Source organism: Macaca mulatta, chromosome 5, assembly GCF_049350105.2.
Source record: "Macaca mulatta isolate MMU2019108-1 chromosome 5, T2T-MMU8v2.0, whole genome shotgun sequence".
NCBI classification, from domain to species: Eukaryota; Metazoa; Chordata; class Mammalia; order Primates; family Cercopithecidae; genus Macaca; species Macaca mulatta.
In genome coordinates, this window is record NC_133410.1 from 36,799,141 (window position 1) to 36,818,202 (window position 19,062).

The 19,062-nt window shown below is 41.7% G+C and overlaps 1 protein-coding gene across 12 annotated transcripts in view; it reads left to right on the top strand.

The window, feature by feature from the left end:
• C5H4orf19 (chromosome 5 C4orf19 homolog) overlaps positions 1 to 18,685 on the top strand; it is a 135,387-nt gene extending 116,702 nt beyond the window's left edge. For 10 of the 12 annotated variants that reach the window (XM_028847983.2, XM_078001516.1, XM_078001522.1 and 7 more), the window contains 2 exons: positions 15,698 to 15,751; positions 16,955 to 18,685. In XM_028847983.2, coding sequence (XP_028703816.2) covers positions 15,720 to 15,751; positions 16,955 to 17,870 — 948 coding nt within the window. In that variant the 5' untranslated portion in view covers positions 15,698 to 15,719 and the 3' untranslated portion in view covers positions 17,871 to 18,685. 12 annotated transcript variants of the gene reach the window in all.
• Positions 18,686 to 19,062: the final 377 nt, after the last annotated feature.

The following is a 19,062-nucleotide window of genomic DNA, read 5'->3' on the forward strand; positions in this document are numbered from 1 at the left end:
TTGGAATATTTGCATATATATCATGAAATATTTGTATATACATCATGAAATATCTTGGGAATCGGAGCTGAGTCTAAACATGACATTCAAATGTTTCATATATACCTTTTACACATACCTGAAGTTAATTTTATATAATATTTTTAATAATTTGTGCATGAAACAGAATTTTTACTTCGTTTTCACTGTGGCCTGTCACACGAGGTCAAGTGTGGCACCACGTAAGTGCTCCAAAAGTTTCAGGTTTGGGAGCATTTTGGACTTCGGATTTTTGGATTTTGGATGCTCAACTTTTACTTTACTGTGTATTTCCTACAAACAAGGGCATTCTCTTTTTTTCTGCCTTCTCCTCAACATTGTATTATATTTTCAAACATATAGCAAAGTTGAAAGAATTTTGTAGTAAACTTCTGTATACCCACCACCAACCCATCTTATATTTTGAGGCATTTCAAAGTAAGTTGTGGACATCATATATTTCCCTTCTCTGCTTTCACTTGAGCATGTATATCATTAATTAGAATTCTATATGTGTTTACATTTTTTGAAATGACTTTCATTACAAAAGTAATGTGTTCATTGTAGAAGACTGGTCATTGCAGATTTAAAAATCTACATATCTATCAATTAGTATTCATTTGTACCAGATATTGTGCTATGTACTTTATCAACATCATCTCTTTTCATCCTTTAACAAACCCTAAGAAGTAGCATTATCCCCATTTTACAGATGAGGACTCTGTGACCAAGTTGCTGCAGTTCCCACAGTGGCAGAGTCAGGATATGTGTCCAAGTCTGTTCCATCTCCTGACTCTCAACTGCATGCCATCCTACTAGCCTTGTGTCCACTCCACCCCACTCTGAGATAACCACTGTTAACCCCGTCTCAATTCTTTTCTAGGTGTATATATTTCCACAAAACTGTGATTATATTATACATGTCATTTTGTAACTGCCTTTTTTGCACATATGCAAACCTCTTTCTCCAGCACCTTGTTAATGACTGCAGGGTATACTGTTGAGTAAAGATACCATATTTAAGAGCTACCTTATTGTTATTATTTTTCAAGTTTTCGCTATTACCAAATCTTCTTGCATACTACTAATTTTATCCTTAGGGACACAAGTAGAATTGCTGAGGCAGAGATTATGCATAGTTTCCACTGTTAATACAGATTCTCAAATTGCTTTCAATGTCTCCTACCAGTAGTGTATGACTAGCAGGTTTCCCTACATCCTACACTGACACCAAGTATACATTTTAACAACTCGTTTATGGCTGAGTGCCTGTAATCCCAGCACTTTGGGAGGCCGAGGCGGAGGGATCACGAGGTCAGGAGCTCAAGACCACCCTGGCCAAGATGGTGAAACCCCATCTCTACTTAGCTGGGTGTGGTGGCACATGCCCATAATCCCAGCTACTCAGGAGGCTGAGACAGGAGAATCTCTTGAACTCGGGAGACGGAGGTAGCAGTGAGCCAAGATCACGCCACTGTACTCCAGCCTGGGTGACAGAGCAAGACTCCATCTCAGAAAAAAAAAAAAAAAAACTCATTTCTAGTTAGATAAGCAAAAACATGTATGTTTTGTTTAGCATACCTTTGATTGTTAATCAAGTTGAATGTATTTTCACATATAAGTCTTCCCTTTCAGATACTACTTGTTCAGGTTCACACAGTTCTTTTTTAGGTTGGTCTCTTGAATAATTCCAGCCCATTTCACTTTAAAGTCAATGTTATGACTGATATTTCATTTTTCAAGCAGATTTTACTTCATTTATTTTTATTTTAAATGTTTAAAATCATTTTTAATTTTTGTGGGTACATAGTAGGCGTATATATTTATGGGGTACATGAAATGTTTCAATACAGGCACGCAATGCATAATAATCAAATCCGGGTAAATGGAGCACCCATTGCCTCAAGCATTTATCCTTTGTGTTATAAACAAATAAGTTATATTCTTTAATTATTTTTACATGTACAAATAAATAATTATTGACTACAGTCACCTGTTAAGCTATCAAATACTAGGCCTTATTCTTTCTTTCTAACTTTTGTTTTGCACCCATTAGCCATCCCCGCTTCTCTTTCACGCCCTCCTCCAACTACCCTTACCAACTTCTGGTAACCGTCTATCTACTCTCTATCTTCTGAAATTCATTTGTTTTAATTGGACATGAGGAATTGAGAAATTTTAATGAGAACATGAGAAATTTGTCTTTCTGTGCCTGGCTTATTTCACTTAACATAACAACCTCCAGTTCTCTCCATGTTGTTGCAAAGAAGAGAGCTCATTCTTTTTCATGGCTGAATAGTTCTCCATTGTGAGACCTCCATACCACATTTTCTTTATGCATTCTTCTGTTGCTTCCAAATCTTGGCTATTGTCAATAGTGCTGCAATAAACATGGCAGTGCAGGTATCTCTTCAATATAGTGATTTCCTTTCTCATGGGTATATACTCAGCAGTGGGATTGCTGGATCATACAGTAGCTCTATTTTTAGTTTCTGAGAAACCTCAAAACTATTCTCCATAGTGGTTGTACTAATTTACATTCCCACCAACAGTGTATGAGGGTTCCCTTGTCTCCACATCCTCACCAGCATTTGTTGTTGCCTATCTTTTGGATAAAAGCCATTCTAACTGGGTTGAGGTGATATCTCATTGTAGTTTTGATTTACATTTCCCTGATGATCATTGATGTTGAGCACATTTTCCTATACTGTTTGCCATTTGTATATCTTCTTTTGAGAAATATCTATTCAGATCTTTTGCCCATTTTTTAATTGGATTCTTAGATTTTTTTTTTTTCCTGTAGAGTTAAGCACCTTACATATTTTGGTTATTAATCTCTTGTCAGATGGATAGTTTGCAAATGTTTTCCCCCATTCTGTGGGTTGTCTCTTCACTCTGTTGATTGTTTTCTTTGCTGTGCAGAAACTTTTTAACTTGATGTGATCTTTATTGTCCATTGTTGCTTTGGTTGCCTTTGTTTCTTGGGTATTACTCAATAAATCTTTAATCAGTCCAATGTCCTGGAGATTTTCCCGTGCCTTCTTGTAGTAGTTTCATAGTGTGAGGTCTTAGATTTACGTCTTAATAATCCATTTGATTTGATTTTTATGTATGACAAGAGAGAGGGATCCAGTTTCATTCTTCTCCATATGAATATCTAGTTTTCCCAGCACCATTTACTGAGGAAACTGTCCTTTCCCCCAGTGTATGTTCTTGGCACCTTTGTTGAAAATGAGATCTCTATAAGTGTATTGATTTGTTTCTGAGTTCTCTCTTCTATTGGTCTATGTATCTATGTCTTTATACCAAAACCATGCTGTATTGATTACTGTATCTCTGTAATGTAATTTAAAATCAGGTAATGTGATTCCTCCATTTGTTTTTTGTTTTGTTTTGTTTTGTTTTTTGCTCAGTATGGCTTTGACTAGTCTGGGTCATTTATGGTTCCACATACATTTTAGGATCGTTTTTTCTGTTTCTTTGAAGAAACATTGATAGAGGTTGCATGGGATCTGCAGATTGCATTGGGTAGTATGGACATTTTAACAACATTGATTCTTCCAATCCATAATCATGGAATATCTTTCTAATTTTTGTGTCCTTTTCAATTTCTATCACTAACATTTTATAGTCTTCATTGTAGAGATCTTTCACTTTTTTATTAATTCCTAGGTATTTAATTTTATTTGTATCTATTAGAAAAGTGATTTCTTTTTTTATTTCTTTTTTGGATTGTTCGCTCTTGGCATATAGAAAATACTAAGATTTTTGTATGTTGACTTTGTATCCTGTGACTTTACTTAATTTGCTTATCAGTCCTAATAGTTCTTTGGTGGAATCTTTAGATTTTCCCAAATATAAGTTTATATCATTGGCAGACAAAGGTAATTTGACTTCTTCCTTTCCAATTTGCATGCTCCTTATTTCTTATGTTGTCTGATTGCTCTAGCTAGGACTTCAAGTACTATGTTGGGTAACTGTGATGAAAGTGGGCATCCTTATCATGTTCTAGATTTAGAGAAAAGGCTTTCAGTTTTTCCCCATTCAGTATGATACTAGCTATGGATCTGTCATATATGGCTTTTATTATGTTGAGGTATGTTCCTACTATACCCAATGTTTTTAGGGTTTTTATCATGAAGGGATGTTGAACTTTATCAAATGCCTTTTCAGCATCAGTTGAAATGATCATATGGTTTTTGTTCTTCATTCTCTTGATATGATGTATCACATTGATTTGCATATGTTGAACCATCTTTCCATTCCTGGGATAAATCCCACTTGGTCAACTTGGTCATAATGAATCTTTTTAATGTGTTGTTGAATTTGGTTTGCTAGTATTTTTTTTTAGGATTTTTGCATTGACACTCATCAGGGATATTGGCCTGTGGTTTTCTTTTTGTGATGTGTCTTTGTCTGGTTTTGGTATCAGGGTAATACTAGCCTCATAGAATGAGTTTGAAAATGTTCCCTCCTCCTCTATTTTTCAGAAGAGTTTGAGTAGGATTGGTATTAGTTCTTCTTTAAATATTTGGTAGAATTCAGCAGTGAAGCCGTCAGGTCCCAAGTTTTTCTTTGCTGGCAGACTTTTTTACAACTTTGATCTTGTTATTGGTCAGTTCAAGTTTTGGGTTTCTTCATCTTCAATCTTGATAAGTGGTGTGTGTCTAGGAATTTATCCCTGTCTTCTAGATTTTCCAACTTATTGGCATATAATTGTTCATAGTAGCCACTAATGATTCATTGAATTTCTGCAGTATCAGTCGTAATGTCTTCCTTTTCATCTGATTTTATTTATTTGGATCTTCTCTCTTTTTTCTTGGTCTGGCTACAGGTTTGCCAATTTTGTTATCTTTTCAAAAAAACCAATCTCTTGTTGATCTTTTGTATTTTTTTTTTCATTTCAACTTCATTTCTGCTCTGACCTTTATTATTTCTTTTCTTCTACTAATTCTGGGTTTTGTTTATTGTTGCTTCTCTAATTCTTTAAAATGCATTTTAAGTTATTTATTCCAAGTTTTTCTTTGTTTATGTAGGCATGTATGTAAACTTCCCTCTAAGAACTGCTTTTCCTGGATCCCATCGGTTTTGGTCTCTTGTGTTTCCATGATCATTTGTTTCAAGAATTTTTTCAGTTTCCTTCTGAATCTCTTCATTGACCCAGTGTTTATTTAAGAGCTTATTGTTGAATTTCCATGTGTTCATATAGTTTCTAAAATTCCTCTTGGTATTGATTTCTAGTTTTACTCCATTGTGGTCAGAGAAGATGCTTGATATCATTTCAATGTTTTGAATGTTTTAAGACTTGTTTTGTGACCTAACATATGGTCTGTCCTTGAGAATGGTCCATGTGCTGAGGAAAAGAATGTACATTCCACAGCAGTTGGATGAAATGTTCTGTAAATATCTATTAGTTCCGTTTGATCTACAGTACAGATAAGTGCAATGTTTCTTTGTTGATATTCTGTGTGGAAGATCTGTCCAATGCTGAAAGTGGGGTGTTGAAGTCTCCAGCTATTGTTGTATTGGGGTCTATCCCTCTCTTTAGCTCCAATAATATTTGCTTTATATATGTGAATGCTCCAGTGTTGGGTGCATATATATTTACAGTTGTTATGTCCTCTTGCTGAATTGAACCCTTCATCATTATGTAATGACCTTCTTTGTCTTATCTTAAAGTTTTTGTCATGCAATCTATTTTGTCTGATATAAACATAGTTATTCCTGCTCTTTTTTGGTTTCCATTGGCATGGAGCATCTTTTCTATCTCTTTATTTTCAGTCTATATGTGTCTTTATAGGTGAAGTGTGTTTCTAATAGGCAACAGATCATTAGGTCTTTTTAAATCCATTCAGCCACTCTCTGTCTTTTGAGTGGACAGCTTAGTCCATTTACATTCGATCTTATGATTAACAAGTAAGGACTTACTCCTGCCATTTTATTTGTTTTCTGGTTGTTTTGTGGTCTTCCTTTCCTTCATTTCTTCTTTTCTGTCTTCCTTTTAGTGTAGGTGATATTCTCTGGTAATATAATTTAATTTCTTGATTTTAATATTTTTGTGTATTCATTGTATGTTTTTTAATTTGACATGAGGCCTGCAAATACTATCTTAAAACCCATTATTCTGGCCAGGTGCAGTGACTCATGCCTGTAATCCCAGCTCTTTGGGAGGCAGAGGGAGGTAGATCACCTGAGGTCAGGAGTTTGAGATCAGCCTGACCAACATGGTGAAACCCCATCTCTACTAAATACAAAAAAAATTAGCCAGGCATGGTGGTGCACACCTGTAATGCCAGCTACTCGGGAGGCTGAGTCAGGAGAATTGCTTGAACCTGGGAGGCAGAGGTTGCAGTGAGCCAAGATTGCACCACTGTACTCCAGCCTGGGCAACAGAGCAAAACTCTGTCTCAAAAAATGAATAAATAACCATTATTTTAAGTTGATAACAACTTAGCACTGCTTGCATAAACAAACCAACAAGAAAAAAACAAAACAAAACAAAAACAAAGACTCTAATTTCATCCCCTCACTTTTTAACTTTTTGTTGTATCTATTTACATATTATCGTACAGTCTATGTCTTGAAAAATTTTTGTTATTATTTATGATTGGTTCATTTTTTAGTCTTTCTATTCAAGAGAAGTTTACACACCACAGTTACAATGTTATAATATTCCGTGTTTATCTGTTTGCTTATGATTACCAGCAAGTTTTGTACCTTCACATGATTTCTCATTGCTCATTAACATCCTTTTCTTTCTGATTGAAGTACTCCCTTTAGCATTTTTTATAAGATAGAACTGGTGTTGATGAAATCTCTGAGCTTTTGTTTGTCTAGGAAATTTACTTCTTCATGTTTGAAGAATATTTTTGCCACAAACACTATTCCACTGTAAAAGTTGTTTTCCTTCAGCACTTTAAATATGTTATGCCACTAACATGTCATGTCTCTCCTGGACTGTAAGATTTCCACTGAGAAGTCTGCTGCCCAGCGTATTGGAGCTTCATTGTATGTTATTTGTTTCTTTTCTCTGCTGCTTTCAGGATCCTTTCTTTATCCTTGACCTTTGGGAGTTTGATTACTAATTGCCTTGAGGTAGTCTTCTTTGGGTTAAATCTGCTTGGTGTTTTATAGCCTTCTTGTACTTTGATATTGATATATTTCTCTAGGTTTGGGAAGTTCTCTCTTATTATCTCTTTGAATAAGCTTTCTACCCCTATTTCTTTTTCTACTTCTCCTTATGGCCAATAACTCTTAGATTTGCCCTTTTGGGGCTATTTTCTAGATCTTGTAGGCATGCATCATTGTTTTTTCTTCTTTTTTTCTTCTGTGTCCTCTGAATATATTTTTAAATAGCATGTCTTCAAGTTCACTAATTCTTTATTCTGCTTGATTAATTCTACTGTTAAGAGACTCTGATGCATTCTTCAGTATGTCACTTGTATTTTTCAACTCCAGAATTTCTGCTTGATTCTTTTTGTTTCAATCTCTTTGTTAAATTTATCTGATAGAATTTTGAATTCTTTCTCTGTGGTATCTGGAATTTCTTTGAGTTTCCTCTACACAGCTATTTTGAGTTCTCTGTCAGAATAGTCATATATCTCTGTTTCTCCAGGATTGGTCCCTGGAGCTTTATTTAGTTCTTTTGGTGAGGTAATTTTTTTTTTTTTTTTTTTGGATGGTCTTCATGTTTGTGGATGCTCATTGGTATCTGGGCATTGAACCTGGGTATTCCTCATAGTCTTTCCAGTTTGGGCTTATTTGTACCTGTTCTTGGAAAGGCTTTTCAGGTATTCGAAGGGACTTGTGTGTTGTGATCTAAGCCATATCTACATTAGAGGCATCCCAAGCCCAGTAATGCTATGGTTCTTGCCAACTCATAGAGGTATCACCTTGGTGGTCTTGGATAAGATCTGGAAGAATTCTCTGGATTACCAGGCAGAGACTCTTGTTCCCCAAACAAAAGTTTATCTCTCTGTGCTGAGCCACCTGAAGCTGGGGGTGAGGTGACACAAGCACCCTTGTGGCCATGATCACTAGGACTAAGCTGAGTCAGACCTGAAGCCAGTACAGCACTGGATCTTATCCAAGTTTCGCTGTAACCACTATCTAGCTAGCTCCTATGTTTGTTCAAGGCCCTAATGCTCTACAATCAACAGGGAGCAAAGCCAGCCAGGCTTGTGTCTTTCCATTCAGGGCAACAAGATACCCCAGGCCCTAGGCGGGAGATAGGGACTGAAGTCAAAATCCTTAGAGATCTACCTGGTGCTCTATTCTACTGGGGCTGAGCTGTCACTCAAACCATAAGACAAGGCCATTTCCATTCTTCCCTCCCCTTTTCCCAGGAAAAGGATCCTCTCCCTATCACCATTACTACCACAGACCCGCAGGGAGTATTGCCAGGCTACTGCCAATGTTCCCTTAAGGCCCAAGAGCTCCTCAGACAGTTTGTGGTAAGTGTTGCCAGGCCTAGGACACATCCTTCAGGGCCTGGCAACACTAGGACACATCCTTCAGTCCAGAAATGCCATCCAAGAGCCAAGGCTTGAATTAGGGACTCCAAGAGCTCACTTGGTGCTCTACCCCACTGTGGCTGAGCTGTTACCTAAGGTGCAAGACAAAGTCCACTTTACTCTTCCCTCTGCTTTTCTCAAGTAGAAGTAGTCTCTCCCCATAGCCACCACAGCTAGGAATGTGCTGGGTCTCACCTAAAGCCAGCATGTCTCAGAGTCTCACCCAAGGCCCACAGCGTACTACCTGGGTATTCCTGCTGGTTATTCAGGGCCCAAGGGCTCTCTACTCAGCAGGTGATGGGTCTTGCCAGGACTTGATCCTTCCTTTCAAGGAAGGTGCAGTCCCTTGTGGCCCAGGGTATGTCTATTAATGTCATCTAGGAGCTAGGGCCTGGAATGGGGGCCTCATGACTCTGCCTGGTGCCCTATCCTAATGTGGCTGAGCTGGTATCCTATGGTGTAAGACAAAGTCCTCTTTACTCTTCCCTCTCTTTTCCTCAAGCACAAGGAGGGGGTCACTTTCATTGCTGTGAGCTGTGTTGCCTGGGTTTTTGGGACACATGACACAGGTTCTCCCTTAGCCACTCTGGTGTCTTAGCAGATCAGGTGCCCCCCAGGTCCCCTGGCTCTGGCCCCAGCGCAGCACTGACGCCCTGCCTAGGAACCACAGTTCTTTGGCCTAGACTACCCTTCAAGTTTATTAGGATTTAGTCCAAGTTTATTAGGATTTAGTCCAAGTCCTTGGTTGAGGCTTGCCAAAACTCAAGTTCCAACAGCTGGACCATACAATTTCCCTCTGGCTAGAGCTGGTTCAAATGCTCCCTCTGTGTGTGGGTACACTGTAGGGTCGTGGCTTAGCTTATTTCAGCCAGGTTTTGCTTTCTGCTCTGATAGGGCAGCCCTGAGTTCAAATGCAAAGTCCCACAATCACTGCACTCTCCCTCCCCCAAACACACAGATTCTGTCTCCACGTCATGCAGCCACTGCCAAGGAATAGGTATCAGCAGTTCAAGATTGTCTTTCCTACCCTCTTTAGTGCCTCTTTCAGCAATACGAAGTTAAAACCAGGTACTGTGATTGCGTATCTGATTTTTGGTTCTTATAAAGGTGCTTGTTTGTGTAGATGATGGTTGTTAAATTTGGTGTTCCTGTGGGGCAGTGAAGCAAAGATCAGTGGAGGCTTCTATTTGGCCATCTTGTTCTGTCCTTCCCCAAGAGCATCCTCTTATATAACTCCAGGACAATGTTCAAAAGCAAGTAATTCACATCAATTTAATACCATTACTTAATCTACAGACCTTATTCAGATTTTACCGATTATGTCAATAACGACCTTTTAGCAAGAAGGACATGCAGTACATCGGTTGTCATGTCTTTTAAATCTTCTCGAATTTGGAAGCATTCTTCTGTCTTTCTTTGCTTTTTCATAACATTACATTATTTTAAAAGTACAGGCCAGTTGCTTTGCAGAATATCCCTCATGTTTCAACTCAGAGTATGCTCTTTTGTCAGAAAATCTCAGAAGTGAGGCTAAGTTCTCAGTGCCTCCTATCAGGAGCCACATGCCATTGATTTGTTTCATTGTGGCACTATTACCTTTGACTACTTGGTTGAGGCCCTGTATGCCAGGTTTCTCCAGTGTAAGAATACTATTTTATCCTTAATCATATTGGCGGCGGGGGGCTACTTTGAGACTAAATGTCCTGTCCTCCTCAAAATTTCACCCACTAGTCCTACCATCCATTGATACTTCTTACTGACATTAATTATTATTATGATGGCTATCAAATGGTGATTTTTCTAGTTCCAGTATTTCTCGTATGTTTGTTAGCTGGTTTCCTACTTGTAAGGTAGAATGTTCCCTTTCCCTTTATGTATCTTAGTGTGGACTCGTAAGTCCTTGTTTTATTCAATGGGCTATAATGCTGTATATTAGTAATTATTTTAATACTCCAGTTGTTCCACTTTGGTCAGTAAAACCTCTACAAGTGGATTCCTGTGTCCTTTTAGAATGTCCCTGTCATTCTTCAAAGCTATCACTATTTAAAGGGAACTCTTTCCAAATGGGTTGAGTCTTTTTCTATATGCCCTTGACTTCCTGATGAATACTCAGTTAATTTCTCTGCCTGGTTAGAAAACTCCTGGGCTTCTCTGGACTTCCCCCTTCCCCCACCACCATTGCTACCCTCCCAGCAAGGAGGCTTCACCAATGACTGACACGGCATTAGCATGACCTTCTTTAAACACAGAACAGAGTCAGCCCCCAACACAAGGCTGCAGGAGCAGGCAGCAGCAGCAATGGGTGGACACAGCCATCCTAATGGTGTTTGTTTTTCCCCTATGTAAACCCAGCAGCGGTTGTGAAGGATTTGCCCTTCGTTGCCTGTTGCTTTTTTGTACACCAAAGAGAAAGCAAATTTTGATTTTGCTCTGTAATAAAGGGTACCCAACAACTGAATTCTTACCTTTAAGCTAGCTGTTGCCAAAAGGGAGGCAAGGAAGAAAGCTAATAGACTGCTCATTTTGAACCCAATCTTACATCAAAAGAGCATATTGTTTTCATTGCTGGGTATCGCATGCTAGACCCGGAGTATTTCCTTGTTGCCCCTGGACTTAGGAGAAGTCCTTGCTAAACGCAAGATGTAGAAGTGGGAGTGACAAATGAAAAAAGAAATGAATTAAACTTTATATGACACATCATATAAGGAAGAATAATTGTAGACACAGGCATGCAGGGGTTGGGCGTGAGTACATTAGTCCCCACCCTTTTCGTCAGCAGTCACACAACCTTGGACATTAGAGCCTATCCGTCTGATCTAGAGAAGGAATGTTGCTGGGGAAGGCAAACTCAGGGCGAGGTGAGAGAGGACAGAACCCCTAACCAGGAAGAGGCTGTCCCTGCCAAGCTCCGGGAGGCACAGAAGCATGACCCTCAGGTATGGGACCAGGTCTATAGGAAACCCATGTGGGGTGCCCTAATGGGAGGCAAGCGGGGGAGGAACCAAACTGGAAACCTGATTCTGAAAGAGGAAAACCACCACAACATCCTTTGTAACTGCACAGCTTGGAAGAACAGTATAGATCCTGTGGTTTTCCTGGGCAAGGAGGGGAGTCTAAAAGCCACAGATGATATCTGTTTCCTTCAGAAGCAGGGAAGGGGCAGTTTTCGAGTGCGGCTGTTAAATCTCCGCAGTCACTTCATTTGGTGCAGCCTGCTCCTGTGGTCTTGGCTATAGCAACAGAAGGCGGGGATGGAGGGTGCCCCAGGGTCAGTCTTGATCAGCCTCTGAGGAGCTGGGAATGCAAGGTGTCACTCTGGATGTGTCTGCCTGTTTTTCCTCGCCTTCTTGCCTTCCTTCGTCTTTCCTCCCTCTTTTCTTTCCTCCTTTCTTTTGCCTTCCCCTGTACACCTTTCGAATTCACCATCGTAAAGTTGACCTGAGATTTTTCAATGAGTAATGTTTTATGATTGCTTCAGTTACATTATTACAATCCAGTCTGCCTTCCTTGTTTCTCAAACACTTCTAAGCTCTTTTCTCCTTTTCTTTGACCTTTTTGTTTGTTTGTTTTTACTACCTATCCTCCTGACCAGTTGTCATTGTTTGTTGGTTTGTTTACTTTTAAGGAGTCCAAGATAAACAAACTATTGCAGGCATGAAAAGGGTCAAGATTTCAGAGTGAATTGTGGAGGGGGAGGGTCAGGAGGGGAGGGGAGAGGAGAGGTGTTGAGGGAGAGGAGGGGAGAGGAGAGGAGTGGAGGGAGAGGAGGGGAGAGGAGAGGAGTGGAGGGAGGGGAGGGGAGAGGAGAGGTGTGGAGGGAGGGGAGGGGAGAGGAGATGTGTGGATGGAGGTGAGGGGAGAGGAGAGGTGTGGAGGGAGGGGAGGGGAGAGGAGAGGTGTGGAGAGAGGGGAGGAGGTGCATGTGCTGCTTCTCGCCTGTCCTATTTATCCAGCTCATCTATGAATTATTAGCAGAAAAGGAAGGTAAAGGAAGAGTAGAGGCTGGGGACAAAATCCTGGGCTTTTGAAATGGGGTAATTTAAGAGTATTCTGAAAGGTACAATGTTACACATGTGTACACAGTCCATAGAGAAAGTGATTTTTCTCTCTATGGGACTGTTGTTTCAACTGTTGTCACAGCTGATAGAAATATGCCATTTAGCCCTTATTCCAGAACCAAGTCCTACTTGACATTGTTAATACTCTTGTTTGTATCCATAGGTTCTGGCAACTAGATTACATCTTTCTTGGATACTAGACCTCCATCTTTTTCTTTTGATGGGGGTGGGGGGTGTTTTAATATGCTGTATCCAAACAGGGGTGGGTGAGACACCCCTGGTCTATGTTTATTATGAATGTTTGCTCATATGATCCCCAACAACACCACATAGTAGAAATATTATTATCCCCATTTACAGATCAAGTGACTGAGGCCCAAAGTCCCATAGTAGCAGGGTTTTCTGTCTCCTGAGCCCACCCTCGTGACACCTGGGTGACGTGGCTGGCACAAACTGGAAATGTCTTGATTGGTTGCAGACACACAACAGGTTCACTGATAGTGCTCTCATTTTTAATCTATAGCCATTAAATCGTTCATTCATTCCACATGTATTGACTGCCTGCTGTGTGCCAGGTGCTATCCTAAGTGCTGAGGATTAGGCTTGAAGAAGGGTGGAAAAGGTGGGTCACAAACAAACCTACGACAGAATGTCCAGTGGTGACACATGCTAGGAAGAAAACTGAAGCACAGTAAGGAAAGAAAGGGTGGCAAGAGATGCAGGGCTGGCCCGAGGGACTCTTCCGCATTCCATGAGTCCTCCCAGGAAGAATTGGAAGGACAAGGGGGGTTTGGTCCTCAAGCATGAAGTGATTTGGGGATGTTACTAGTTTTCTGTGCTGCTGCAGCAAATTACTACAAACTGAGGGGTTTAAAACAATGGAAGCGGCCGGGTGCGATGGCTCATGCCTGTGATCCCAATACTTTAGGAGGCCGAGGTCGGTGGATCACCTGAGGTCAGGAGTTCAAGACCAGCCTGGCCAACATGGTGAAACCCCATCTCTACTAAAAATACAAAAATTAGCTGGGCATGGTGGCAGGTACCTGCAATCCCAGCTACTCGGGAGGCTGAGGCAGGAGAATCACTTGAACCCAGGAGGCAGAGGTTGCAGCGAGCCGAGATCATGCTATTGCACTCCAGCCTGGGTGACAGAGTGAGACTCTGTCTCAAAAAAACAAACAAAACAAAACAAAACAATGGAAGCATATTCTCTCCCGGTTCTAGAGACCAGAAGTCTGAAATTGGTATCAGTGGGCTTGATCCAGGGGTGGGTATCAGGGATCAAGGTGTCACCAGGGCCACACTCTTTCCAGAGGCTCCAAGGGTAAATCTGTTCCTTGCCTCTTCCAACTTGGGGGGCTGCCAGTGCTCCTTGATTTGTGACCTCCTTGCTCCGATCTCTGCCTTTTTGATCACATTGCCTCTTCCTCTTCCTCTTCTGTCTATAATCAAATGTCCCTGCACCTCCTTCTCATAAGCATTTATTTAATTGTATTTAGAGTCCACAGATAAACTAGGCAGATTATACCATCTCAAAATCCTACACTTCATCACATCTGCAAATACCTTTAATTTGCGGACTCAGGTGACATATGAGGTATTATTTACAGGTTCCAGGAATTAGGATGTGGATATTTGGAGGCCATTTTTCAGCCTACCATAGGGAGTTATTTGTGGATTTTATTTTTTTAATGTAAATCTAGTCCCTTTTAACTGACCAAGCCATCTATACTTCTTAAAAAGCACCAATCATGTTCACTGTGGGCAAAAGCTTATGGAGCAGCATCCCTGGAAATTCATCCATGATTGAAAGAAGGAAAGAGGGACAACAGGGGAGACAGAGACACAGCCAGCAATGAATGATCTCTCTTTCTGGTGCCTGTGTTTCATGGAGACAGGGGACTGGGGATGCAGATTCTGTTTTGGCTTGTCTTTTTAAAGGCTGTAGGCCCGGCACAGTGGCTCATGCCTGTAATCCCAAACCTTTGGGAGGCCAAGACAGCCAGATCACTTGAGATCAGGAATTTGAGACCAACATGGCCAACATGGCAAAACCCTGTCTCTACTAAAAATACAAAGATTAGCCAGGCGTGGTGGCACCCACCTGTAAACCCAGCTACTTGGGAGGCCGAGGCAGGAGAATCGCCTGAACCTGGGAGGCGGAGGTTGCAGCGAGCCGAGATTGCGCCACTGCACTCCAGCTTAGGCGACAGAGTGAGACTGTGTCTCAAAAAAATAATAACAATAAAAGCTGTAGACTTTAGAAATGAGAAGTAACTTAGAGATGCTTCCATACTCACTTTTAGGATATTCTGAGGAAGGAAGAGGCGAACATGGTCAGTCTTATATGAAGAGAAGATTTTGTTCCAAAGGAAATGATCGGGAAAAGCCCAGCTTGGGGAGGGGCCAGGGAACAGTGGGCAGGTGGGAAATGAATTCCACCTTCTGCCGGGAAGCCTAAGGGGGCATATCTTTGAGCTAAAAAGAACAGGTCCACGAATCAGAGTTGAGATGTTGAGATTGACCCAGCGGCGGGAAAAGCAACACAGGATAAATTTAGTGTGGTTGAAGCTTGTGCAATGATTCAGGCTGTCACGCTCCTCAGTGTCTGAATCATGGGACACAATAGATCCGCCAGCTTATTCCAGCATCCTTTAACCCTTGAGGAGCAAATGCCCTGGCAAGGAGCCCGCTCAGAATCTCCTCCCGCTCCTGCTGCTGCTGCACAGTGGGCTGTGCCCTGGTGAGGTTCCTGTGTCCTCTGTAGAAGGTAACAGATTAGGAAATGGCAGAAGTCCCTTCTCTGTCTAGCATCCTTCCACCTTCTCATCTGTAAAATGGGGATGAAACACAGAACCCCAGGGTTGGGAGAAAGGTCTGACACAGAGGCAAGTGTCAGTGAACGTCTGAGAACGCTGAAGCAGTGATGGAAATGGGGTGTTCCTGGTTACCAGCGCCCTCTCTGACCCATGTGGTAGTTACCCTTTTGCCAAAGTGTGTGACTATTAATACACTTTGAGTCTCTAGGAAAAAAAAAAAAAAAGCAAACTTAATTCCTACTAAGAGATCACTCACTGTCTTCTCTACCTTTTACGCTTTCTTTTCCAGGTGGTAACAGAAAACAATCCAGATGGGGTGCAGGTGCTGTAAAATAATACAAAGGTAAAGCTGGAGAAATACTACTTCTAAATGGAGGAATTTGTGATGAGCGTGGAGTCACTTTTAAAGACCATGCATGTATTCAGAGCATTTATCCAGCTTGGGGCATGATCGACATTGCCAGCACATTAAGAGTTTGGAACTGTTATCATATCATTGAAAAGAACATGTGCCCTAGATTTTCTTAACTTTTTTTGCTCACTTCTCAAAGCATGTTGGGAACACCATCATTTTCTGAGGCTGAATTTGGTCTGGGTTTCTGAGGATGCCTGAAATGGCATCGCTGAAAATAAATCACCCCAATCACATATGTGCTTTTAATTTTGTCCACACTGCATTTCATAAAACTGTGAGTAACATGAACATAAACTTCTAACTAAGATAAAGGGAAGAAAAGTAACTGATGATCTTGCTTTCTTAACAAATATACTGTCTTTTTAATTGTAGCTCTATTCTAGACCCATACATAAATAAGCTTTATTCCACTGTAATCATAATGTGATGTTTGGCTTTATTCAAAAAATATGTATTGTAAGTATCATTCCTGTGACTGCAGACTTCATATTTATCATTTTAATGACTGCATAATATTCCACTGAGAGGGTATACTCCTTATGGCCCTATTAGTGGACACTTGTTTTATTTATTGTTTTTTGTTTTAAAATTCTATGAACCACTTTGTATTTTACTTTACCCCCTAACCCTCCTTCCTCCTTTTGGCTCTCTTCTTAAGATGTATTTCCGGCAGAACCTTGTTTTTGTTTTTCAAGACTGTCCTGCTCTGTCATCCAGGCTGGAATGCAGGGGCGTGATCTCAGCTCACTGCAGCCTCTGCCTCCCAGGTTCAAGCGATTCTCCTACCTCAGCCTCCCGAGTAGCTGGGATTACAGGTGCCCACCACCACACCCAGCTAACTTTTGTACTTTTAGTAAAGATGGGGTTTCACCATGTCAGTCGGGCTGGTCTCGAACTCCTGACCTCAAGTGATCCACCCGCCTTGGCCACCCAAATTGCTGAGATTACAGGTGTGAGCCACCGAACATTTTTATACCAACTATATCTATTTGATTTAGACACACTTATCTAGGTTGAAAAGAGTAATGACAGAAATTAAATTAGCAGGTTTCGTAGAAAGAAGCAGGGCCTGTGGTAAAAATCTTTAATGATGGAGCAGACCTGACTGGTTTTTCGTTGTCCTCCCTGCAGCTATCTCTTTGATCCAGTTCAAGTGTCCTCTCCTGGCTATGTCAATGAAGTCAACAGCTGCAAGCTAGATGAAGACGACACTGATAAATTAAAAGGCAAATGGAACAGTGAAGTCCTGGTGCAGAAAAATGACTCTCAGAGGCAGGGCTCAAAAAAGACTGAGAGCAGCAGCAGGACAGCTAACCCACGGGAGCCCTGCTGGCCTCACCAAGGGCCGCTCCCGCAGGGGGATGTTGGAGGGGAACACCATGCCTGCGGCATCAATGGCATCGGCCCTGCTGCCGCTCCACAGCCCGCTGGGAATCCCAGCCCTGCCCAGGATGACAGGGGCTCCTGGACCAGTACTGAAAATACTGGAGTTCCCCCAACTCAACCCTTCCTGGAAGGAGGGGACACCAGGAAACAGGACTGTGTGCTGCTGGCCTCAGAAGGAACCCAAGTCATGAGAAATGGAGACTCCAGAGCTCCTTCTGAGGCAGAAAGTTTTGCCTTAGAAGTACAAGACCGTGTCTTCCAGATACCAGCCCCAGATTACCTTCAGCATTGGGGTCCAGCCGGAGACAACATTGACCATAATGAAAAGGACCGTGTTTTCAAGAACCATACTGAGGATGAGTCCCTTGAGGGAATTCAGCCCACAGTGGGGGAGCGTGGTTTGAATACGCCCTTCTCTGGGAGGAGAAGCTGGGATTCATTGAATGAGGATGTGGAAACAGAAGTTCTAAGCATCTGCTTTAATGAGAAGGGTCCTGCTCATGCCATGCCTGTGGTTGACTCAGGAAACAGGCAGGAGGATGCCCATGGCTCCAATGGAGACGGAGATGGGGAGATTGTGGACGAGGATGCAGCGGTGGCGGAGGCCCTTGCGGCTTTAGAAGCTGCTACTGCAGGAGAAGATTTGGATGAGGCTGATTAGGGGAGGGGATTTGCACAGGGAGGTAAGCTGGTGTCGTGCTGAGCATGCAGATGCATTTGCTCCCTGGATGCAGAGCAGGTGATTCTCCCAGCATGCACCAGTGCAGCCTGACCAGTTGTTTACATCCAGCATCTGTTCTGATTGTCAGCATCTGTCCCATGCTGCTTGTCATATATCTGGAGTTTCACTCTGTGTCGATGAGCTGTCATTCAGGACACTAGGAGAAAAATCTGAGTGGGTCATTGTGCCCATATCCACAGAAAGTGCAGAAATTGAACAGCTTGCTTGACAACCCTCAAACATCTTTGAGCACCTGGTACAGATGTTTATGAGAATACTCTAAGATCTCAACCCTTGATCCCAAAGGCACACAATCACAGAGGATTCCTTTTGACTGTAAACTGTTTACCTTGCTTTTGAGAGCCAAACATTGTACCCAACCTGGAAAAAGTAACTACCCCAATTAAAGTGCCTCATGTGTCCCCAGAGCATGGCTTAACTTCAGGGACAATTCACCCAGGGAACTAAGAACTAACCAGTTGTTCAACAGCGGGTTAAGCTCAGCAGTTTTCACAGTAGAGCAGAAGTCCTCAGGAAACAAAAGGTTAGTCATTAGCTGAGATGTGATTTTAAAACACCTTGACCTTAACTTTTTTGCATTATTACTTTTGAATCTCCTTTGGGACTGGGGAGGCTGGCCAAAATAGTCTTAAAACTGCTTGTGTCATATTTGGGTTTTAAGTTCATGACTTTCAGAACAGCAAAGCCATATATGCAATGTTTTTATGCCATTAAATGTCTGACTCTAATTAAAATATAACAACGTATGTGTCTTTCTGTCTTAACTCAAAGGTGGTTCTAATTTTCTCAGAATATCAGTGACCCTAGATATTACTTTCAATGTAAAGAGCTAATCTAGATGGCCGGGCGCGGTGGCTCACGCCTATAATCCCAGCACTTTGGGAGGCCGAGGCGGGTGGATCATGAGGTCAGGAGTTCGAGACCAGCCTGGCCAACATAGTGAAACCGCGTCTCTACTAAAAAATACAAAAAACCAGCCGCGCGAGGTGGCGGGCGCCTGTAATCCCAGCTACTTGGGAGGCTGAGGCAAGGAGAATTGCTTGAACCCAGGAGGTGGAGGTTGCAGTGAGCCAAGATCGCGCCACTGCACTCCAGCCTGGGCGGCAGTACG